Raw genomic sequence first — 26321 nt, forward strand, 5'->3', positions numbered from 1 at the left:
GGACAATTGTCCGCGGAAAAACCCAATGCGGGAAAACAGGTGCAATAGATGAAGGTTTTATTATTATTCTTCAACAGCAAATCTAAGTACAATAATTTTGATGTTCTACTAGCAATCCAATCTGAGAAAAATACTGGAAAAAATTATTGTGAGAATTTTCCCTCATCCCACAGCTAATTTTTGTCCCCACACATAGATCCTTCTGCATCAACCTCTGCACAGTGCTTGCACAAACCCGCTTGGACTTTTGTCACAGTAGATATTGGTCGCCTCCATCCTCTGCTTGAACAAGCTTCCTAGCAGCATCTAAAGCCATATAGCTTCAAACATAGTTGTGCTTGCTGCCATATACTTTGAGTCTGCAGAGCTCAGGGCTACTGACTTTTGCTTCCTACTACACCAAGAAACCATCATTGATCCAACGTTGAAGTAGTACCGAGAGGTATTTTTCCTGTCCACTGAACTACCTTCCCAATCTGCATCTGTGAATCCACATAGTCTGACATCATCCCCTTGGGTATATCTCAACCCATACTCGACTATGTCACGCACATACCTCAAAATATGCCTCGTTGTTGCCCTATGTACCCTCTTTAGTTCTACCATAAACTGACTGAAGGTATTGACTATGAAGCAAATATCTAGCCTAGTGTTGACCAGATACATGAGAGAAATGATAAGTTGTCTATACAAGGTGGGGTCGACAACCTTGTCATCTAATGCATATATCTTCTTCTAGTCGGAGATCATGGGCGTAGACATGGGTCTACAATCCTGCATTCTAAATCTCTTCAAAATATATGTAGCGTATCTTCCCTGCCCAAGGAAGATCTCCCAGACCTTCTGGCATACTTCCAATCCTAGGAAATAGTGCATCAACCCCAAATCCTTCATATCAAACTCTGCTACCAGGTTCCTCTTGCAGTCCTCTATGAGCCCTGATGATCCTGTCAAGAAGAGATCATCCACATACAATACTAGGATGAGTGGCTCACCCTCTACCATCAAATAGTAAAGGTTGGGATCTGCGTCACTCTTGACAAATCCCATCTGTTGCAAGTAGTTGTCAATCCGACCATACCATGCCCTGGGAGCTTGCTTGAGCCCGTATAAAGCTTTCTTCAATCTACACACATGAGTGCACCTCTCATGAGTCTTGAAGCCCTCTGGTTGTTCAATGTACACCTCTTCCTCTATCACCTCATTCAAGAATGTTGTCTTGACGTCCATCTGGTGAATCTGCCATCCCATCTGAGCTGCTAGGGATATAACTGACCAAATATAGGTGTATCTGGCAACTAGAGCTAAGGTCTCCTCATAATCTACCCTTCTTTCTGTGCATGCTCCTTTGCCACAAACCTAGCCTTGTACTTCTTCACACTGCCATTTGCAGCGTACTTGATCTTGTAGATCCATCGAGAACCTACAACTGACCTGTCCTCAGGCCTCGGTACCACCTCCCAAACATTTTTCGTCATGATAGAGTTGTATTCTTCTACCATGGCATCTACCCACACTTGATGTTGTGCAGCTTCTTGAAAGTTGGAAGGTTCTGTAACCTGAGCTACCAATGCTTGACACATGTCAAGCTATCTATGCTCTCTTTTGTTCGTCTTAGTAGTTCCAATAAACTCCTTTGCATCTCTCAATGTTTGACAAACCTCTCTGCTGGCTCGACCACTAGTAGTGGGAGGTTCTACCAGCTCCTCCTCATCCTGTCCTTGCTGCTCCATTTCCTGAGATCTCATTGGATTCCCTGCTCTTGAGGAAATGCTAGTACTGGTTACTGTACTAGATCCCTGTGACTGTCCCATTGGTGGTCCCATTGGCTACCCCTGTTGTTGGACCAATGGATCTTCAGTTGGCTGATTCTGATCACCTGCAGTCATCTCACGAGATCTCTTAAAAGCTCGATCTTCCATGAACTTTACATCTCGTCTTACTACAATCTTTTTATTGCTGTGAATATAGATCCTTTTTGCCTTGGAGGTCTCGGTATATCCAACGAGAAACCCCTTCTCTGTAGTTTGATCCAATTTGGTGCGCTTCTCATCTGGCACGTGGCAATAAGCAACGCTGCCAAAGATCCTGAAGTGACTAACTTCTAGCTTCTTCCCTGTGAAGACCCCTTCTGGCATTTTCTTCCCCAATGCTCTATGAGGAGTCCTATTCTAAATATACATTGTCGTGTTACATGCTTCTACCCATAGAAACCTAGGTAAATCCTAGACATATAACATAGCTTTTGTAGGCCCAACTATGGTTATGTTTTTCACTCCACTACCCCATTTGGCTATGGATTATACTGAGTTATCCATTCTTTTATGATGCCTTCCTTCGCGGAAAATCTATGAAGTCTTTATCAATATATTCTCCACCATTATCTAAGCGAAGCACCTTGATCTTCTTCCTTGTCGCATTCTCCACGAGAGCCTTAAACTCCCTGAAACAATCGAATACCTCATCTTTAGTCTTCAAGAAGAAGATCTAGATATTTTTGGAATGGTCATCAATAAAGGTGACGAATTATTCGGCACCATTGAGAGATCTAATGGACATCAGGCCATAAATATCTGATTGTACAAGTCCTAACACGCCATCTTCTCTGTTGTCACTTCTTGGGAATGTTGCCTTAGCATACTTCCCAAGTATGCATCCTCTGCACACATCATTTTGTTTCGTACCAAGTTCTGGAACCCCTTTTATCGTTTCCCTGAGCATCTTGAGTTCTCCATGGTGTAGATGTCCCATTCTCCTATGCCATAACTCATTCAGTTCCTTCCCACTGCTACTGTCACTGCCTATTAGTGCCATTGGAGAGTCGAGTTGCAACCTGTACAATCTATTGCTTCGAACTCCAATCTGTCTTACCCTCTTCTAGCTTGAGTGTTTGACAAACACTTTCTTCCCTACGAAGTGGATATCATATCCCTTATCCTGTAACTGGGATACTGAAATCAGGTTCATACCCAATCCTGGCACATGCAATACATCTATAGTGTTGGTGCTTGCTCCCGACTCTCTGAAAATCGATGGTACCTCTCCCTACTGGAGTACACTTCGTTATGTTTCCCATCGTAATCTGGAAGTCCATCTTCTCCTCCTTGTAGCTAGAGAAATATTCTCTAACCCCTATCATATGAGTTGATGCTCCACTGTCTATATACCAGACACCCTGTGAAGTTGATCCTGACAAGCAAGCAAATTCGTCCTCCAACCTGGAAGACAAATCTGAAGCCTCCTGAATGTCAATTTTGTCCATGGTCATACTGAAGAATTTACTGTGTGTTATTCTTCTTTCGAATTTTGCAAAACCATTTGCGACCAAGCAAGGAATCTGCTCAACAAAAGTCTGATCTGCTTCACTGGAACTTCTTTCTAGTGTTTACACTACCTGCTGGAACTACTTTCCAAGCATTGCGAATTTTTCCTGCCACCTGCAAAGAAAAAATCGAACCCTCTACCTAGAAGTTCGAACTGTTAAGCTAGCCTTTACGCAGATATGGAAATCATGCTGCCAAACTCCCTCTGAATCTGGTCAATTTCTACCTATCACTTTTGAGCTTCCCTCATCATAATTGCCCTGATTCCATGTGAAAATTTCATCTATTGCAGTAACTGGAAATTATTCTTCTAACTGTAAATTTAATTATGCAATTTATTTGCTATAGATAACAATGAATAAATCACTATTGCAATTTTCACAGTAAAAATACTGCAGAAAATAAAATACTGGAAACTAAGAAATTCTAGCACACACAAAAATTTAACACTTCGGAAAATTGTCCCCAGAAAAACCCTATGCAGGAAAACCAGTGAGCAAATGAGGGTTTTATTATTATTCTTCAGCAGCAAATCTGAGTACAATAATTTAGATGCTCTACTGGCGATCCAATCTGTGAAAAATACTGGCAAAAATTATTGTGAGAATTTTCCCTCACCCCATAGATAATTTTTGTTCCCGGAACTGGTTTCCCAGCCACACGTAGATCCTTATGCGTCAACCTCTGTGCAATGTTTGCACAGACCCTCTGGGACTTTCGCACTTCCTCTCACTGCCTCTCCCGGAACTAGAATACTTCCTCCGAAAATGTTGCTGACCTCCTCTGCCACCTGTTACTCACCCTTTGTCTCTATCTTCTCTACTGAGTCTCTGCTACTGAGAAAATCGAACTACCTGGGCAACTAAGTATCTGCACTGGTATATCCTCCATCTACCCATCGACTTCTTATAATCCTCAGTTGGAGCACCAACAGCCAAGATTAGAACTTAATCAAGGACCCAAATTAATTCCTTATCGATCCGTGTGAGTTTCTAGAGAATTCTCACCTTGACTTAATTAATTCTGACTAATTAACCAATTTTCCTAAGTTTAGACTTAGGAAACATTAAAAGATAGGTTAATAATCTAATTAAGTCATCTGTAGGTGGAATTTCTAGAAACAACTTATGGGTTTTCGAGTTCTCATGTATTCTAGCCTCTCCACCAAATTTCGAGGCTAGAACACATCCGATGCTACAGAAACTAACAGAATTCTGGGTATACTTCAGTGTGTTATTTTTCTTCCTTCCAGCACTGAATTTGCTCTAACAAACTGCTAGAAACCCTTTGTGCCAAGACAAGAAATCTGCTCTGCGAAAATATGGAGTTGTTACTCCCTCTACCTGTTGGAATCGCTTCCCCGGATAAATCAAACTTTTTTGCCACTGAAAAAACAAACCTTTTCTAGCAATTCAAATTGTCTGGCTTGGCACAGCATAGCCCTTAAAAATTTCATCCTGTTGCTCCCTCTCAACAGTGAAATTTTCTCCCTTTGACTCTAAGCCTTCTGTCTGTCAAATATGTTCTGATACCATGTGAAAATTCCTTGAAATGCAGCAACTGGAAATATTTCTTCTAACTGAAAAATTAATTATGCAGTTTATTTTGTTTACGACAAAATAACGAAATATTCACACTGCAATTTCTTCACCAAATAAAATATTGCGGAAGCAAAAATAGGAACTGAGAAATAATCTAGCACACACACACATAAAATTGACACTGTTATTTTGGACAAAAGTCCTCAGAAAAATCCAATGTGGGAAAATCGGTGCAGCAGTATGAGGGTTTATTTTTATTATGCAACAACAAAAATCTGAGTACAATAATTTGGATGCTCTACTGGCAATCCAATCTGAGAGAAATACTGGCAAAATTATTGTGAGGATTTTTCCTCACCCCACGTTGATTTTTGTCCCCGAATTTGCCTCCCTAACCACACGCCGATCCTCCTGTGTCAACGCGCAAAGCTTGCATAGGCTCTGTTGTAGCTTCCTCCGAAAAGCTATCCACAGATTTGTCTCTCTTTGGCTCTAGAGCTGACTCACTGGCTCATCTGACCAAAATCCTAGCCTCCAGTTGTTGCATCACTAGCTCCTCCAGCTAGATCAAATTGTTTTGTTGCTATGCTTGTGCAGTCCTTGCGCAAACCCTCTGGGAATTTCACACTCTCTTTCACTGTCTCTTTCGGGTCTGGAAGACTTCCTCCAGAAATGTTGTTGACCTCCTCTGCCACCTGCGACTCACCCTCTGGCTCAATCTTCTCTGCTAGATCTTTGCTACTAGGAAAATCAAACTGCCTAGGCAACTGAGTATCTGCACTGGTTGTTCTCCATCTACCCATCAACTTCTTCTTATAAATTATAATATTTTGTTGGGACTCCAACAGCCAAGATTAAAACTTAATCAAAGGCTAATAATATTTCATAGTCGATCCGTTTGAGTTTCTAGATGATTCACACCTTTCTCAATTAATATTGATTAATTAACCCATTTTCCTAAGTTTAGACTTAGGAAATATTTAAAAATAAACTAATAATCTATTTGAGACACTTCTAGGTAGAATTTCCAAAAATGATTTCTGGGTTATAGAGAACTCTTGTGTTTTAGCCTCTTCACAAAGTTTTGTGACTAGAACACCTTCAATGCTACAAAAACTAACAGCTTGAAGGGTACTAAATAGTTTGTGCCCAATAAAACCACATAATACATATTTAATGGCAGTATTATTTCGTATCAAGAATGCTTATAGAAGAGTCATACCACACCCATAATCCCAGGAACCTGAAGCTATGACCAGATGCTGGGACACCATTTGCAGTTTTTAATCCAAAGGAGTGTGAAGCCAACTGGTCCCGCTTAATGGCCATGATGTTTCTACCACCTTCAGCCATTATTGAAGGAGTGACTTGGCCAATTTTCTAGATTTGAATCCGAGTGGAGGCTAAGACAATCATCGTTTTCACCAACCCAGATAACCTCTCATGTGTCTATCAATATTATTTAATTAGAAATATTCTCAATTAATTGTTTATTTCTTCCAACAATGTGCAATCACATTCAACAATTTTTCAAAAGAATCTAATCTTGTGAATGCTTTAGATTGGAGATCAATGTGTTTCATAGCAAAATGTTATTGATTCACAAAGGAAAAAAATATTACTAAGATAAGACCAATTAACTAAAAGCTTTAAGCGAGGAAATTAATATTATTTGCATGAAGATGACATTGACAACTTGACAAAACCTTAGTATATTCAGGATTTACCCATAATTCCAAGCTACACTATAATTGCACCACCCTTGAAATATAGTTTCATTTTGTGTCAGAGTGAAACGACCCATGACAAAACTAAAATATTATGTGTAAGGTTTGATGACTAAATTTTCATGCAATCAAACCAATTTTCTTTATATGAAAGTACACTGAATCCGTAAATATGAGCTGTGAGAGTCAAAAGATTTTTCTTGAAGCCTAATATGAAATGAAGACACAATCTCTTCTCACATTACAGTAAGTATGTCATCTCTTGAATATTGGCAAACTGTTTGCTGCAAATGCTGAGCAGTCTGTCCATCCATTGCAGCCACCGAATAAAAGCTTCCCATGAAATGCACCTCTGCTTCCAAAAAATCTTTTACATGTTCTTGCATGATCTGGAGTGTCTGACGTGTTCGGGTTGCATCACTGCATCAACAAGACAAAGTGAATATTTGAGAAACTAAACCTTAACAGCATAGAAAGCATTCAAGTGACAGGTCACTAATTTCTAAAGAAAGTCATAATCCACATGGAATGTATTGGCAGTCACTACAATATATTTTCAAGCAAATGGAGAGGTAGTATATACATTTACAAGTGACCCAAATGCAATTAGTAACTTTCCAACTAACAGTTCTCTATTACTGTAAACCATTTTAGGTTGACCTCTGAAATTTTATATATTACTACACTTGAATAACCATGAGAGCAGTGGACTCTCAGTAGACATTAAAATATAAAATTGTTAATGTTAGTGGACAAGGAGTAGAGAAGGGCAGGGGGGGGTGAGGGGGAGGGGGGCGGTGGGGGGGTTGGGGAAGGGGGCGGTGGGGCGGTGAGGACCTATAGAAATTAATTTAGATTTGTATTCAAACCATACTTGATATTAATTAAAATGTAATTAAAGCCATAATAAGGCACCCTCAATTTGAAGTCTACAAGGGGTAGGAAGTGGAACATTCATGTCATAGGGCTAATCGTTATGGTCATAGGCATATATTTAAAGGGGAGTCCTTCCATTCTCCCCATTTCTGCAATTTAAGGCCAGTTTGCTTCTGAATAGTATTTTCCCTAGTTTCCGGAATTTGTCATAGTATATTAGCTCAATTTCGTAACCAGAAAGTGTCCAAAGCCTCTGGCGTGAATTTTCTCTTTAAGAAACAACATCAAGCAGATCAAAATGCTTACCAAGTAAAATTCGGTTCACAATTCTGGATTTTTGCAAGAAACAACCTCTTTAAGATTTTGCTGGAGCCACACTTTCAACCTGCAGCACCAACAGGTAGTAGACATACTTTTGGGTGTCTTTATTTTCCTGATATCTTTCCCTTGCTAGTTCCAGTGCTATTTCAGACACATACTTGTTTGTACAATGTCAATAATGTGCATGTCATGGTCAGTTGTCTCAGTAGCTCTAGATAGTATATTCTATGTTTATCTTTTGTTTTTGCAGTTATATTATAAATTTATATATGACTTATATTTCAGAATTGATGCACAATGGCACCTCCATATGTCACCCTTGTCTTAGACATGAGGGCCAATTAAAGTTGTGTGATAAAACAGATGGTACCATCAGTCAAAAATGCTATCAGTGGCCATGTTCCAATGCTCATGAAATTCTCCTGAGCTGAATGACATGCCATTTTTATTTCCTCTTAGTGGTTAATGTTAGCCCTCATTTCAGCAGAGGTACATATATGCACATTTTCTTTTTGGCAGCACCATCGTAAGCCCAGAGAATGCACATTAAAGCCTTGTAGGCCATCTGGTGTTGTATTAGGATGTCCTAGGCCTTCTGTAGTCAGCCATGCACAATCCACTTAGAGTTCACTGTTGCGTCTTTTCGACCTGAACAGAATGGAGGGCTTAGGATGGACCTACTGGACAGATGGGGGTGATCGCTAGTTATAGGGCCAATCCAGCCCATGTCTTCAGTGCACCTATGTCTTGTCCACATGGTCATGTGTCATTGAGTATGTATTTTTCTCTAGACATGGTATATGGTTCATTTTCAGTTCTCAACATGACAGTCTCACATTTCAAGCATTTCACATTTTCCAAGGCAAGTTGCCGATCCCAATGCATAGAGTCCAGGGGAATCAAATGTCAACAAAGCCGCAGATTGCTCAGCATGAATTGTACAGGCCATGCCACATGGAATTTTTGATAAATGTCAAAGGCAACAGGAAGATATCCTCAGTCTAAGGGGGCATCCTCCTTTTGTGGCATGTCTGAGGAATTTTTACAGCAAATAAGTGTCAAATCTTGGTCAAATGAGGTATGCAAGCTATCAAAAGTCATCTACAATTTTTTCTCAAGTCAACCCATGTGCTGGAATTGTCAAAGCAAGGCATTGGAGATCTATGCATGGGGCTCATTTAATGAGAAGATGGCCACACATGTGAAGGATTACAAGGCTTTTCAAGAGGAATAAAGCGACAGTTGGACAGAGTCAAGAAAGGAAAAGCTCAAGTCATTCAAGTAAAAGGCAAGTTATCAAGCAAAAAGGAAACAGGCATCTTAAATCAAGCAATTGGACCAAGTTGACTTCATCAAGGGAGATATTGGGCATCAAAAAGCAAGATGTTGAGGGTTAAACGGCAAGTCAAGCAAGTTGTTGAATCTTACCTAACTGTTGGAGGGTTGCTTCAAGTCAAATCAAGCCTAACTTACTCAAATGAACCTCAATTCAAGTCAAATTAAGCAAAGAAGAGCCTCAATCAAACAAGTCAAGCCTCTAGAGCTAGCCTTTTGGACTTTGTAATCAAATTGACCTGCTCTTGTGGGAAGATTCTCTTTTAAAATATTATTTTCTCATTGTAGAGACTTAGCCTATAGGTTGTGGATAACAAGTCTTCTAATTATTTTGCGGAGAGGGTTTCATATAGTCATTATAAGCCAAATTATAAGAAGTTAGTCCCTCCCCTCATTTTGTTGATTTGGGGTAGCATCGGATGTGCTATAGCCATAAAACTTGGTGGAGAGGCTAAAGCACATGAGATCTCCAAGACCCAGAAATGGTTTGGACAGATTGTACCTGGTTTGGGAGATATTAAAACAATTAATATTTTTAATGGAGTTCCTAAGTCTAAATTTAGGAAAAATAAAATATTAAGGGGTACTAATATAAAACAGGGTTAGGAGGTTCCAAAAGTCATGGATCAAGCCAAATCTAATCTTAGCCGTTGATTAGAGATTTAATCTCGGAAGTTGAAGGACCAACAGGAAAAGTATAAGAAGAGGCTTGAGGGTCAGTTGGAGAATACACCAGAGTGATCAGTGATTCATTTTGCTAGAGCGGGGTTGCTAAGCAAAGTTGAATCAGTGATCAGCAGCGAGGGGCAGTGAGTACGAGGCAGAGAGGCAGGGACAATACTGGGAGACCAGCATAGAAGCAGAGAGAGAGAGAGAGAGAGCAGTCAGTCTAGGCTACGCAGAGCCTAGCAGAGGCAGCGCAGAGCCCAGAGAGACTGCGTAATCCACGCAGAAGGAAGAGGGAGTGACGCAGAGGCTCCCAGAGGCTGCGCAGTGCCTGAGAGCGCTGATGCGGAGGGTCTTGGGGCTGGCGCAGGTCAGCAGTAGGCTGACGCAGAGGCTAGAAGGGCCAACGCTGAGCTTCAATTGTGCCGGAGAGGGTTTCGTGGGACAGGTTTTCTGAATACCTGTTTCCGGATATAGAGGTATTGCTGCCATGTATTTTTCTCTGTCGGGTGAGTCGGTTAGGCACCCAATGTACTCAAACGGACTGCATAATAATATAACCCTTTGAACAACTGCACTGGTTTTCCAGCATTGGGTTGTTTCGAGAACATTTTTCCAAAATAACGGTGTCACTTGTGTGCTTGTTTTCTCTCAGTTGATGATCTGTAGATGTTGCAATTGTATTGTGTTTATTTCGATATTTAAATGTACTAAATAACTTGTTCGAATTTAAACAAGTAGAGGAAATAAACCAACGAAATACAGATTAATTTTCTAACGGATAAACATAGAAAACTCAACATGGTATCAGAGTGTGGTTACAGATCACTGGAAAACTGAAGGCATCAGCTTAGCAGAGCATTTGCAGCAGATTCAGCAATCACGACTGACAGAGCTAATCCTTGCAGAAAGCGACAAAGGAAGGAGTGACGCAGAGGGACTGCGTCATCAGTCTCGACCAGAGAGAGGCAACGTAGAGGCTAAGGAAGGCAGAAAAAGGCTCACGCAGAGGCCAGGAGGGCTAACACAGTTGGCTGAGGGAGATGTTTTGCCGGTGCCGAGATTGCGCAGAGCCAAGAGGCTCAATCCTTCAGTTGCTGGGGCATAGGAGGCTATGGGTAGTTTGTGGAGCGAAGCTGTCGGGGTAGTGTGGTCAGAACAGTACCTAACAGAGCAAGACCAAGGTGGAGGGAGTCGCTGCCAAGGCAGATTTCTAGCCAAGGAGTCTAGATCAGTGTTGCAGTTAAACAGGCAATCAGAGTGGGGCAACTTGACGTTGGCAGAGGATTTCCAAGAGGGAAATCGGGACTCAAAGGGAGTCCAAAAGAGAACTTCCAGACAGGAAGTAGAGAGACTCAGCAGGAGTCGAACAAAGGACTTCTAGGAGGGAAGTAGAGAGACTCGAAGGAGTCTTCAGAGAAGAGTAGCGAGTTGGTCGTGAATGGGCTGAGAGATCAAGACAGGCTAGACAGAGCATCCAACTTTGTGGTCTGGAAGGCCAAGATCTTGTCCATTCTAGACAGACATCGCATCAAGGGCTTCGCCTTGAGAACGATGGTTATCCCAGTTGACCCGGTAGCAAATGATAGGTACGAGGAGGCAATGGCTAAGGCAAAGTGCATCATCCTTGATTGGGTCAAGGATCATGTGGTACTACATATAGCCGAGAAGGAAACGACAAAGGAGATGTGGGACGCTTTGAAGACATTGTACTAGCATACTTCCGTGCAGAGGAAAATGCTCCTAGAGAATCAACTAAGGGCATACCAGATGCACAAGGGAGAGCAGATAGATGTCTTCCTCGGTCGGTTGAAGGAGATCCGTGACCAGCTAACTTCCATAGGGGCCACACCAGATGAGGAATTAATGGTGAAGACCGCACTTAACGCAGTCTCCGAGGATTGGGAGGTATTTGTCCAAAGCATACTGGGTGAGAAGAATCTTCCGAATTGGGAAGAACAGTGGACGGCTCTTCATCAAGAAGAGATCAAACGGCTGACCAAGGCGAAGAGTAGCGGCAAAGGGGTCGGGATCAAGAAGGAGGAAGAAAAGGATGCAGCTCTAGCATCTGCGGGAAAGCAGGAGAAGAGGAAGAAGGACCTCTCCAAGGTCAAGTGCTTCCATTGTCTGAGGAAGAAGAGTAAGGGAGAGGCTTCTGACTCAAAGGCAGCGCCAGCAAAGGTAGAGAAAGAAGTTGAGGAGGATGACAATTGTGCCATGAGTGCTCATGTACCAGTTGAGAAAAAGTCGAGAGACATCGAGCTGTAGTAAGGACTACAGATGATGAGGGGCACGATCCTCGAGGTACCCAACCTCTTGGATTATACCTTGCTATGGAAACCCCGAAGAGGAGTAGCAAGACTCGCTGATGTCATTAGAGACGGATGCAGATGAAGAGGAAGAGAGTGTTACAGTGCAGGAGTCCCCGGGCAGCACGAGGCTAGCAGGTTGCAACAATACCAGAGCCACGGGAGTGTTGCACCAGCGCAAGATGGCACAGAGAGGTGTGCAATGGTGTGAGATGTAGGAAGTTGTTGCAGCAGCGCAGAGGTCAGTAGAGGGATCACTTGTTAGCGGCAGAGAGAGCTTCAACATCGGGAGTGTTTCTAGCCTGACAGGGATGTCAGATGTTGGGTGGATCAGTTACTTACTTCTCAGTAACTGAGTGTCAGTGCAATAGCAGTTTGCAGTAGCATGATGCAGCATGATGAGAGGGGGATGCAGTGCATATGAAGTGTTGGGAGGATGGAAAAGCAGCAGCACAGATGCAGAGGGAGCTGTCGTACGGATGCAACAGTGGCAGTGGCAAGGCCATGGGCAGCAGTACAGGATGCAGCAGTGCAGAAGATGTTGGGCGGGGAGGTCTAGCATCAACACAAGTACCGGTGCCAAATAATCAGAGTGATGCTCAATGAGGAGTATTACTAGAGCACAGTCCTCGCTAAGAGAGAGTGTTGATTTGGGGTAGCAACGGATGTGCTATAGCCATGAAAATTGGTGGAGAGGCTAAAGCACATGAGATCTCCAAGACCCAGAATGGTTTGGACAGATTTTACCCAGTTTGGGAGATATTAAAATAATTAATATTTTTAATGGAGTTCCTAAGTCTAAACTTAGGAAAAATAAAATATTAATGGGTATTAATATAAAATTGGGTTAGAAGGTTCTGAAAGTCATGGATCAAGCCAAATCTAATGTTAGCCGTTGATTAGAGATTTAATCTCGGTCATTGAAGGATCAACAAGAAAAGTATAAGAAGAGGCTTGAGGGTCAATGGGAGAATACACCAGAGTGATCAGTCATTCATTTTGCTAGAGTGAGGTTGCTAAGCAAAGTTGAATCAGTGATCAGCAGCGAGGGGCAGTGAGTACGAGGCAGAGAGGCAGGGACAATACTGGGAGACCAGGACAGAAGCAGAGAGAGCGAGAGCAACAGTCAGTCCAAGCTACGCAGAGCCCAGCAGAGGTAGCACAAAGCCCAGAGAGATTGTGTCATCCATGCAGAAGGTAGAGGGAGTGACGCAGAGGCTCCCAGAGACTGCGCAGTGCCTCAGAGGGCTGACGCAAAGCGTCCTGGTGCTGACGCAGGTCAGCAGGAGGCTAACACAGAGGCCAGAAGGGCCAGCGCTGAGCTTCAGTTGTGTCAGAGAGGGTTTCGTGGGACAGGTTTTCTAAATACCTGTTTTCGGATATAGAGGTATTGTTGTCGTGTATTTTTCTCTGTCGAGTGAGCCGGTTAGGCACCCAATTGTACTCAAATAGACTGCACAATAATATAACCCTTTGAATAGTGCAGGGACATTTGTCCAAAAATAACGGTGTCACTTGTTTGCTTGTTTTCTTTCAGTTGATGATCTATAGATGTTGATTGTATTGTGTTTATTTCGATATTTAAATGTATTAAATAACTTGTTAGAATTTAAACAAGTAGAAGAAATAAACCAGCAGAATATAGTTTAATTTTCTAACGGATAGACTTAGAAAATTCAACAGATTTGTGTGTGTGAAATTTTTGCTACCCAGAAGGTGCTATTAACCCAGTTAATTATATTGATTACTTATACATAGCAAATTAAATTATGAGCTGAAAGCAATGAATAAAAACATAAATAGCACCATTCACCAAATAAAATTGCAATGAAATACACAAGAAACCAACCACACAAATAACACTTATTTTTGGACAAACATCCCTAGAAAAACCCCAATGTGGGGAAAATCAGTCTTCAGTCTGAAGATTTTATTATTATCTTCAGCAAATCTACTATTGCGAAATTACATCAACTGCTCCGGCAAATTTATCTTCACCATTGTTGATCAAATCGAACTAGGAAAACCCCACGACTTCCCTTTTGCAAATCGTACTACCTCTCCGGCAATTCACACAACCTCCCCAACAATTCACGTTGCTTCCTGGCTAACTCGCATAGCTTCTCAGCAAACTCGTGTTGCCTCTAGAAAACTCGTGTTGCCTCTAGAAAACTCGTGTTGCCTCTGGAAACTCGTTCTGGCAACTTGCACTGCCTCCAGCAAGTCGCACTAGCTAATCTGGAAATTTGCACTGCCTCAGGGAAATTTGCACTACCTCCGGAAAATAACTCGGCCTTCTCTGCAAACAATAAATTGAACAACAAAACTCCCTCTAAAAATCAAAAGCTAGAAGTCTTCTCAGATGAAGAATAAACCCTACAAAACTCTTCCTCAACCACCGCTACTGAAACCTTCCTGTGTTTTACTGAAAACCCACCCAACTCAACTCATTTGATATGTCTCCAAAGTAGCCCATCGACTTCCCTTTATAATGTCTCATTCACATATGAATGGCCACGATTAGAAGTTAACTTGATCCAATTGATGGCTAAGATCAACTTAGAAACTTTCTTGAAGCTTCTAGAGGTAAATCGATCTTATCTCAAGTAATATCAATTATCTATCCACTTTTCCTGAGTTTTGACTTAGGAAATATTTAAAAATCACTAATTGACTTAATTAAGACATTTTCCCTGGGTGATACTTCGGAAAAATTACATGGGCTTGGATATAATTAATTTATCTATGTTCCTAGCCTTAGTAACACATCTCAAGGCTAGAAAACTTGTCTGAGCTACAATATTTAACACTCCCTCTTAGCAAGGAAGGTGTTCTCCACAACACCCAACTTGTCCCTGAAGAAAACAAACTTTCCATTAATCAAGGCCTTCGTCAGAATGTCTGCTACCTATTGCTCTGTAGGCACATACTGTAGTCAAACTAATCCACGTTGAACATAATCCCTGATGAAATGATATTGTATGTCAATATGTTTCAATTGATCAAGGAATATTGAATTCTCAGATAACTTAACACAACTCTGATTATCACAGTGAATAATGGTTGACTCCATCCTCTAACCAAGCAATGCCACTAGTAGCTTCCGAAGCCATATGGCCTCACATGTTGCCATGTACTCTGCTTCTGCAAAGCTTAAGGCTACAAACTTCTGCTTCATGATGTACCAAGAGACAACCCTTGATCCAATGTTGAAGCAACACCTTGAAGTGTTTTTCTGGTCCACTCCATTACCTGCCTAGTCTACATCAGTGTAGCCCATCAACCTAACACCATCCCTTCGAGTCTATTTCAAACCATACTCAATTGTACCTCGTAGATATCATAGCACATGCTTTGCTGCGATCCAATGCAATCTCTTTGGTTCCACCATGAACTGACTAAAAGTGTTGACTGCAAAGCAAATGTTCGGCCTTCTGTTGACCAGATACATGAGAGAGACAATAAGTTGTCTATATCAAGTGGAGTCCAATGCCTCCTGCTTTGATACATCAATTTTCCTCCAATTAGTTATCATAGGTGTAGATATGGGTCTACCATCCAACATCCTAAATTTCTTCAAGATCGCCAAAGCATATCTCCCTCAACCAAGGAAGATTTCCCCATCTATCTACCACCCCTCGAGTCCTAGAAAATAGTAAATCAACCCCAAGTCCTTTATCTTTAACTCTGTGGCTAAGTCCCTTTTGCAATATTCTATGAGCCTTGGTGACCCACAGTCAAAAATAGATCATCCACATACAAAATGAGAATGAGTGGTTCACCTCCAACCATAAGATAGTAGAGGTTTGAATCTACCTCACTCTTCATGAAGCCCATCTCCTGCAAGTAGCTGTCAATACAACCATACCATGCTCTGGGAACTTGCTTAAGTCCGTATAGCACTCTCTTCAACCTACTCTTCATGAAGCCCATCTCCTGCAAGTAGCTGTCAATACAACCATACCATGCTCTGGGAACTTGCTTAAGTCCGTATAGCACTCTCTTCAACCTGCATAGATGGGTTTCCCTCCCATGCGTCTCAAAACCCTCCAGTTGTTCGATGTACACCTCCTCCTCTATGACTTCGTTCAGGAATGTCAACTTGGCATCCATCTGATGAAACTGCCATCCCATCTGTGTTGTGAATGAGATCACGACCCTAATGGAAGTATACATGAACAGGGGAGAAAACATCTGCTCATAATTTATTCCCTCATCCTAAGAGAAATCCTTAGCCACGAACCTAGATTTGAATTTTTTTTATGCTGCCATCTGCAGTGTGCTTGATCTTGTAGATCCAACAAGAACTAACCACTGCCCTATCCAACAGTCTAGGCACCACCTCCCAAACATCGTTCTGCATAATGGAGTTGCACTCCTCCACCATAGCATCCTGCCACACCTGTTGCTACACAGTCTCTTCATAGCTGGAAGGCTCACAGTCAATGAGCTGACTCATCAATGCCTTCTAATCCGAATATCTCTGTAGTGGTCTCCTATCCCTAGTGCTCAATCGAGGAGCTCCTACAAACTCTTGTGCTTCTCTCAATGTCTGAAGCACCTTGCAGTCCCTCTTGCCAACTGAAGTGGGTGGAGCTTCAAGCTCCTCATCATGCTCCTGCTCCTTATTTTGTGAACTCTCCTCTGCCCCTGTACCTATACTAGTCACTGTACTTGTACTTTTTCCCTACACCTGAGATTATTGTTCAACCCTCAGAGCTTTTGCTTGCTTATTTTGATCAACTGTTGGCAACTCATGAGATCTCCTAAAAGCTTTCTCTCCTGAAAATTAATGTCCCGTCTCATGATGATCTTTTGAGTCCCTGGAATATAGATCCTATATGCCTTAGATGTTTCATTGTAACCACGAAATAAGTTATAACCCTTCTCTACAGTTGAATCCAACTTCGTTCGCTTCTCGGCTGGAACGTAACAATAAGCGATACTGCCAAAAATCCTGAAATGACTGACTTTTGGCTTCTTCCCTATAAATCCATCCTCGAGTGCCATCTTTCCCAACAGCTTATGTGGGACCCTATTCTGAATGTAAACTGTTGTGCTACATGCTTTGTCCCAAAGATATCTAGGCATGTCTTGATCATATAGCAAGACCCTCGTTGCTCCACCTATGGTTATGTTATTTCGTTCTACAACCTCATTCTATTGTGGGTTGTATGGAATTGTCCACTCTCTCTTGATTACCTCCTTGGCGCAGAACTCCTTGAAGGTTTTCTCAATTTACTCGCCCCCATTATCTGTTCAAAGTACCTTTGTCTTCTTTCCTGTCGAGTTTTGCACAAGAGCCTTAAACTCTTAGAAGCAACAGAAGACTTCATCTCTTGTCTTCAAGAAGTAAATTCAAGTCTTCTTGGAGAAATCATCAATGAAAGACACGAAATATTCATAAACCCTAAGAGACTTTATGGACAATGGACCACAAATATTGGAATGTATCAAATTTAACACACACTTGTTTCTATTGTCACTCCTTGGAAATGTTGCTTTTGCAAACTTTCCAAGAGCGCACTCTCTGCATATGTTGTTGGAATTTCTAAGTTTAACCCATTAGAAATTCTTCTTGTACTATTTGATTTATTTCTTCCTACTTCTTCAATTACTTAACAAGTTATTTACCATGTAAATACTGAAAATAAATGCAAGTACAGTATCAACGCATACAGATCATCAACTAAAAGTAAACAAGCACACAAGTGACACAGTTGTTTTTGACCTAATGTCCCCGGAAAAACCCAATGCAGGAAAATCGGTGTACCTATTCAGAGGGTTTTATTATTATGCAGTTTCAAAATACAACCTGGGTGCCAGAAATGGCTCACCCAACAGAGAATGCCCTCGGCAGTAGTACCTCTCAGTCGGAGACAGATATTCTGGCTAAATCACTATATGAATGATCCCACAACAACAATGCATATTCTGCTACTCTGTGTCACTCTGATAGGGAGTGTGTCACCCTATCCAGCTCTCCAACTATCATTCTGTCCCACGAAATTCTCCCAACGCTGCCTCTAGGCCCTGCGTTAGCCTCTCGGGGCTCTGCATCAGCTTCTGGAGCCTCTGCGTCAGCCCCTAGACCCTTTGTGTCTCACACATTGGCCCTCTCTGGCTCTGCGTAGCTCCTGGCTACCTTCGCATGGCCACTGGCTACCTCTGCGTAGCCTCTAGCTGGGTCTGCGTCAACCTCTCACGCCTCTACGCTGATCCCCCTAGTACTAACTCTATCTCTCTGCTATGTATTCACTGCCCCTCAACTACAACTCAGATCACTCGATTTCCTCAGCAAACCCTGCCCCAGAAAATTGAATTCTTGATCTCTCTTGGTGTGTTCTCCAACTGACCCTCAAGCCTCCTTTTATACTTTTCTCGTTGGTCCTTCAATGGCCGAGATTAAATCTCTAATCAACGGCTAACATTAGATTTGGTTTGATCCATGTCTTTTGGAACATTCTAACCCAGTTTTATATTAATACCCATTAACATTTTATTTTTCCTAAGTTTAGACTTACGAACTCCATTAAAAATATTAATTATTTTAATATCTCCCAAACCAGTTAGAATCCGCCTAAACCCTTTCTCGGTCTTGGATATCTCATGTGCTTTAGCCTCTCCACAAATTTTCATGGCTAGAGCACATCTGATGCTACCCCAAATCTACACACTCTCTTAGCAAGCACTGTGCTCTAGCAATACTCCACACTGAGTATCATACTGATCATCTGGCACCGGTATATGCTGATGCTATGCCTCTGCATTGTTGCCTCCTGTACTGTTGCATATGGCCCTGCCACTTCCAATGCTGCATCTGTACGGCAGCTCCCTTTGCATCCATTCTGTTGTTGCTCCATATTCCCAACACTGCATCTGCATTGCATCCCCCTCTCATCATGTTGCATCATGCTACTGCACTACGACACAGTTACTGAGAAGTAAGTAATTGATCCACCCAACTTCTGACATCCTTGTCAGGCTAGAAACACTCCCGATGTTGAAGCTCCCTCTGTCGCTAACAAGTGCTCCCTCTACTGACCTCTACGCTCCTGCAACAACTCCCTACATCTCACACGTTGCACACCTCTCTATGGCATCCTCCACTAGTGCAACACTCCTGCGCCTTTTGCACTGTAGTAGCCTGCTAGCCTTGCGTTGCCCGGGAAATCCTACACTATAGCACTCTCTGTCGCTTCATCCGCATCCGTCTCTAACGACATCCGCCAGTCCTGCTACTCCTCTTCGGGGCTCCTGTAACAATGTATAGTCCAAGAGGTTGGGTACCTCAAGGATCCTGCCCCTCATCGCCTGTAGTCCTCCTGACTACAACTCGATGTCTCCCCACTTTTTCTCAAGTGGCACATGAGCACTCATAACACAATCGTCATCCTCCTCGACTTCTTTCTACGCCTTCGTCGGCGCTCCCTTCAAGTCGGAAGCCTCTCCCTTACTCTTCTTCCTTGGACACTGGTTCGCAAAATGACCCAATTCCCCACAATGGAAGCACTTGACCTTGGAGAGGTCCTTCTTCTTCCTCTTCTCCTTCTTTCCTGCAGATGCTAGAGCCACTGTAGTATACCTAAGGGGGATAGTATGGGGTACAAAGGGAGGTACCCAAGGGAATAATGTAATAATGGGATGGGCCATAGTAATAAATAAAGTGGTTAACCCGTATCATGTAAGAAACCACAAGTAGTTAGCAATAATGTAATAAGCCCATGGTATTAGATAGATGGTATTAAAGGAACCATGGTAATGACCCATGGTATTGTATGTGTGAGACCTATATAGAGGCTAGAGAATCCCCATTGAGAGATGTCAAGGAATATTGTATGAACAGGCATATGGCTTGTGGAGTGTTCTCCTTCCTTAAGGAGTGAATGTAATGTGTTGCCCTACCTTAAGGGTTTTGATCAATAAAGAAGCATTTCTATCTATATTCAGATCTGGTTATTTTTTGGGTTTATTTCTATTATCATATATTTCTGGGTTATATCTATAACAAGTGGTATCATAGCACTTTCTTGGGCAAAGCAAAGAATTTTTTTTATTTTTGCAGGAACTTTTTGGGGCGGCGAGTTTGCAGATCAGATCTGTACATTTTGGTGAAAAATTTCTAGAATCTAATTGCAGATCTAGGTTCCTTGCAAAAAAATACCCAATTTGAAAAAAAAAAAAAATCGATCAAATCGGAGTCCGAATGAGGGAGATAACGCTAATTTAAAATCAACTCTTTTTTCAGAAATTTTTGTGACGACAGGACAGTTGCAGCGCGAATATGAAATTCTAGTGCTTAGATTGAGACTTCTATCACATGGGAAAATCCAGAATGGTTGTTCCATTTTCGAAAACAAATCATAATAGGGATTCTGAACAATATTGATTAAATTGTGGCCATTTCAAATTTTCACCAAGTGAATTTTTTTCAAAACCCTCTTCATGGCAGTTCTATATTTTACAGGAAACGATAATGTTCCTACTATTGAAAAATACATAAAAGAAAAAAAGTCATTATGGAAAACACATTGGAAATTTTGGGTAGTGGCTAAATTTAAAGATGAGGTGGCTACATGGTGGGAATTACTTAACAAAAATAAGTGTTCCAACCTGCCCGATGAATTTGAAAAATTCTTTTTAGACAGATGGTCTCATGCTAGAAGACAAGATAATGAGAAACATGTCGAGTTATTTTCTACTGGTATCTGCTTATTACAGGTTCATGGATATATTCAGAAGGAGAAAATCATTGTGTCTATAAATCATAATTGCAAGCAAAATCTTATAAATGTCAATTTGGCAAAAAAATTGCAATTTCCAGCAAAACAAATGGAGCACACACAGGTTAGAAATGAGGAAGTGCAAGTTTATAAAGATTTGAAGATTTCTATGGACAAGTATGTATTGCATTTTGATTTTTATGCTTCAGATATGGCTAATGTGGATGTTGTTTTAGGATACCCTAGGATGGAATCGGTGGGTACTATCAATATTAACATGCAGAAGAAATTTCTGAAATTTTGGTATGAAAAAAAGAAAATTACATTACAGGATATTTCCATCAATAAACAGGTAGAGTCCAAGGAGGCTGAAGCAAAAGATGTTCTAGGGATTGACACATCAGATGATGAGCCCTTGATGGTCGACAACCAAACACAAACATCAAACCAGGTACGAGAAAAACAGGTAAAGTCCAAGGAGGCTGAAGCAGAAAATGTTACAGGGACAGATACATCAGATGAAGAATCTGTGGTTTAAGTAATATTGGAAGATAAGCAACAACAGCAAGGACCACAACATGCACCAGATACCAATCAGGCTCCATTAGGTGGTGAATTAAAGAAAGATACATCGTTGGTTAAAACTTCAGCATATCAACATCTGCATCACCCCGAAAGAAAACAACCATCAAAATGGCAATGAATCAGCAAACAAGGACAACAAACCCCACATGACAGATAGAGAAGGGCGACGATCCACCCACAACACAGCAACGCAGAAGAGCCGCCAGGGTCAACTTCCATCTCAAACGAGCGAGGCACCAGCTAGATCGAGGGTTCACCTTTCTCTGGGATGGCTAGATGCACGTGCATGGTACCAGTGGGCTACTCTTTGAGTAGATATTATTTTTGTTTTTCTTATGTTTTAGGGATGAAACATGTTTAAGGGGGGTGGAATGTAGTATACCTAGGGGGGGATAGTATGGGGTATAGAGGGAGGTACCCAAGGGAATAAGGTAATAATGGGATGGGCCATAGTAATAAATAAAGTGGTTAACTCGTATCATGTAAGGGACGACAAGTAGTTAGCAATAATGTAATAAGCCCATGGTATTAGATAGATGGTATTGAGGGAACCATGGTAATAGCCCATGGTATTGTATGTATGAGGCCTATATAGACACTAGAGACACCCCCTTGAGAGATGTCAAGGAATATTGTATGAACATGCATATGGCTTGTGGAGTGTTCTCCTTCCTTAAGGAGTGAATGTATGGTGTTGCCCTACCTTAAGGGTTTTGATCAATAAATAAGCATTTTTGTCTATATCCAGATCTGGTTATTTCTTGGGTTTATTTCTATTATCATATATTTCTAGGTTATATCTATAACAGCCGCATCCTCTTCTTCCTCCTTCTTGATTCTGACCCCTTTGCCGCTACTCCCTGCCTTGGTCAGCTGTCTGATCTCTTCTTGACGAAGAGCCACCCACAATTCCTCCAAATCCAAAAGACTCGTTCTGCCCAGTATGGTCTGGACAAATACTTCCTAATCCTTTGAGACTACTGTTAATTTTAGGTATGTTCTATGCTAAAGCAATTTATTTCAATTTCTTTTCCACATTAGCAATCACATCAGCATAAAGTAAACTGCAGATAGAACATAAATATAAATCACAAAAGACAAGCCAAGACAAGAGGACACAAGATGTGTCGCTAGCCAGGGACAAACCCTACAATGTGGGGAAACCCTTGATCAATTCTTCTTTTATGTTCTTCAAAGTTCAGCAGTGAAGGTGAGAGAAATAGTAGATTTACAATAGAAGTCAATCACTTTGACTTTAGATATCGGCATGAGATTAGTTGAAGACATATTGCTTCAACTGATTCTCTAAGGTGACTCGTTCACCTATCATAGTGCTACATCTCGTCTATTTGCAGCACATTACCGTGCAACACCTTGTTGTACTATCACATATGATGAACCTTGATGATTGAGTTACTCTCATCTTCATGCTGCTCATCATGCTGCATCTTCCATGGTTTTATTCATCATCAAGTTGTCCATGCTCATGATCTCATTCATCATTATGTTGCCCATTGCTCATATCATCATGCATCATTACGCTACCCATGCTCATATCATCATGCTGCCCATGATCTCATACATCATGCTGCCCATACTCATATCATCATGCATCATTATGTTGCCCATGCTCATATCATCATGCTGCTTATTATGCTGCCCATGACCTCATACATTATGTTGCCTTCTTTCAGAGACAGATGCTCCAGCTGTTTCAGCAATTCCCCGTAGTTCCGGCTTTTCCGGCATTTCCTTAGGATCTCTCCTCCTACTAAAACCCAAAGACAAGTAGAGAGAGGAAGAGATCCAAGTGTGTGTAAAAATGACTTGAAGTCCTCTTCTATTTATACTAAAACGTAGAGGTTGAATAGACATGACTATTGGGCTCCTGAGCCTACATAAGTTGCTAGCCGACTTAACAATTAGTCCATAACATAAATAAATTCATAACTTCATAAATACTTATCGGAATCGGATGATCTTTAGATCAATCCTACACCTCTCAATGAGAGGGATCCAATAAAAATATCAGCTGCCATAAATAATATGACCCACATGGAATTTGGCCCTAGTTGCCAATTTTAACACTCCCTCTCAACTAGGGAGAACTCCATCCGCTGATCCATATGTCCAATTGTACTATCTCTGCCATCAGTGCCCTGCACTACTCTGCTCAACTCTGGTGGCTCTGCCCTGCTCTGCTCTGCTCTGTTGGCTCTGCTGGCTCTGCTCTGCTCTACTCAGCTCTGCTGACTTTGCTCTGCTCTGCTCAGCTCTGCTAGCTCTGTTGGCTATGCTCTGCTCTGCTTAGCTCTGTTGGCTCTGCTCAGCGTTGCTGGCTCTACTCTGCTCTGCTGGCTCTGCTCTGCTCTGCTCAACTCTGCTGGCTCTGCTCTGCTCAAATTAGCTCTGCTGAACCATGAAGAAGAAGAATTGATCGAGAATGTGTCATACCATTCTCCACTGACCCAAAGTCAGTGTCAGAGTGTGTACCACTGGTCCCAAACCAATCCCCAACCGACTCGAAGTCAGTGTCATAGTAGGTACAACTCCTACCCCTGGTCCCAGACCAGTACTCTACTGACTCGAAGTCAGTCTCAAAGTATGTACCACTAGTCCCAGACCAGTCCTCAACCAACCCAAAGTCAGTGTCATAGTGGGTACAACTCCTACCACTAGTCCCAGACCAGTATCATTGATCCCAGATCAATGAAGGTCATCCTAGCATAGGGAGTACGGTAGATACAGCGATGCGTCCATCGGCACTACTATGGTCCCTATCCTCATTTCCCTACTCATTGATCAGATGAGAGGTACTTCCCAAGAGTCCCACACTACATGGGTAGGATGCCTCGACAAGAGAACTTAATCAATCTTGTCCTCATAGGAGAACTTAATCAATCCTGTCCTCACAGGAGAACTAATCATCCTGCTACACAATCACCATGGAGAACACATCATCCAGGCCTCACAGGAGTATTAATCATCCTGCTACACAATCGTCATGGAGAACACATCATCCAGACCTCACAGGAGAATTAATCATCCTGCTACACAATTGTCATGGAGAACACATCATCCAGACCTCACAGGAGAATTAATCATCCTGCTACACAATTGTCATGGAGAACACATCATCCAGACCTCACAGGAGAATTAATCATCCTGCTACACAATCATCATGGAGAACACATCATCCAAACGTCACAGGAGAATTAATCATCCTGCTACATAGGAGAGCAAATCATCCTGTCCCACAAGAGAGCGAATCATCTTGTCCCACAAGAGAGCTAATCATCTTGTTCACAGGAGAGCAAATCATCCTGTCCACAGGAAAGCGAATCATCCTGTCCCACAAGAGAGCGAATCATCATGTCCACAGAAGAGCGAATCATCCTGTCCCGGTGCGCACAACCAGGCGAGGGTGAGTCACCCTGTGGTCGTATGTTGCTCCAGTAAGAACCGCAAGCCCCCAGAGCTCAATGTATGCAACTTGCAGGACCCTTTTACAAGGGTCTCTCGACGACTCCAAGTCGTTCAGGAAAATCACAAATTTGATCTTTCCCCAGCGCTCTGACAAAGTGTAGCGACCTATACATCATCTCAGTGCAATGGAACCTCCTTGCTCATCGACTTACCATATTCCAGATAAAGCAGTATCTAATGTCTATCTGCTAGAGCAATCATTGAATACGAGATTCCTCAATAATCGAATCCCACCTCTGGTTGTCACAAAGAATCACAGTGGTATTCATCATGTGTACTCACTGAAGAGTTTCCACAACCAGGCAACTTCATACGAGGACCATACTCGTAGTTATGTATCCGGTCTCGATGGTACTTATAACAACCGATTTTTGCTTCCTGCTCATCCATGATATCGAAGCAGAATTCAAAGAGAACCAGCATTGAGAAGTGCTCTAGTGATCCTCCACACTGCCTACCCAGTCAGCATAATCATGCAGTTTTCATATTTCTGGCAGTGTATCTCAATCCATGAGAGATTGTGCCCCGAAGATATTTAGAGGATTCTTGGCACCAATCCAGTGAAGCTCAACCAAATATGAGCTCACCATGATAACTGCAAAACTATGTCCGGAGTTCACCAAGAACATCAACGTGATTGAGTTTATGAAACTCAGAGGCATTTCCCAAATCTGGTCCGACATCACTACCATAGAACTTCCGAAAGTTAATATCCTTGAGGTTGTCACAGGCTTGCAGTTTATCATTCCACATTCGGAATCCAACTCCCTCTTACTTCTGCAAATGAGAGGGTCTACACCTGTCAGAAATAGGTCATCCTTATTAGGTGCCAGCATGAGAGGTCTATCATCCACAACCTTCGAGTAATGGTTTGGATTGGTTTCACTCCTAGTGAATCTCAGCTTCATCAAACAGCTATCAATCCTCTCATACTATGCCCGAGGTGTTTTGCTTCAAGCCATAGAGGGCTTTCTTCCACCTGTATACATGAGATTCCCGTTCATGAATCTCAAACTCCACGGGTTGTTCCAAACCTGTGGACCTGCTACATGAGGGGAATGGTCCCTTTGTAAGATTTTCCTTCAGTATATCTCAAACATGTACCTTCATGCTCTTTTTGAATTCAGGCATCCCGGTCACCATCTGACTCATAGACCTCCGGTGCTGAGTCAATGGACATGGTCCCCAGTGGACTTGATACAACCCTGAACTCTAAAACATCTTTGAAAAATCTATTTTCAAACACATACCTTTCCATCGATGAGTGCCACCCTGAAACCTTAAACTTCCATTTCCGAGATGGACACCAGGTTCTTCTTGCGATCAGGTACATAAAAGAGATTCTAGGGTTCCTTGCTTTCTTTGAAGAGTCGACCATTTCCTTGATGACCTGCATTACTTATCATTCCTCTGATCATTGAAGATGTCC

General features: G+C 42.0%; 1 protein-coding gene across 2 annotated transcripts in view; it reads right to left on the minus strand.

Moving 5' to 3' along the window:
* LOC149170481 (Phosphoglycerate mutase family protein) overlaps positions 1–26321 on the minus strand; it is a 268273-nt gene that overhangs the window by 110946 nt on the left and 131006 nt on the right. For both annotated transcript variants that reach the window (XM_089423912.1, XM_089423911.1), the window contains exon 3: positions 6832–7011. In XM_089423912.1, coding sequence (XP_089280038.1) covers positions 6832–7011 — 180 coding nt within the window. The remainder of the gene's footprint in view (positions 1–6831; positions 7012–26321) is intronic.

Source organism: Pinus tabuliformis, chromosome 4_2 (assembly GCF_031772625.1).
Source record: "Pinus tabuliformis cultivar Carrire ecotype Pingquan chromosome 4_2, CPIR1, whole genome shotgun sequence".
NCBI lineage: Eukaryota > Viridiplantae > Streptophyta > Pinopsida > Pinales > Pinaceae > Pinus > Pinus tabuliformis.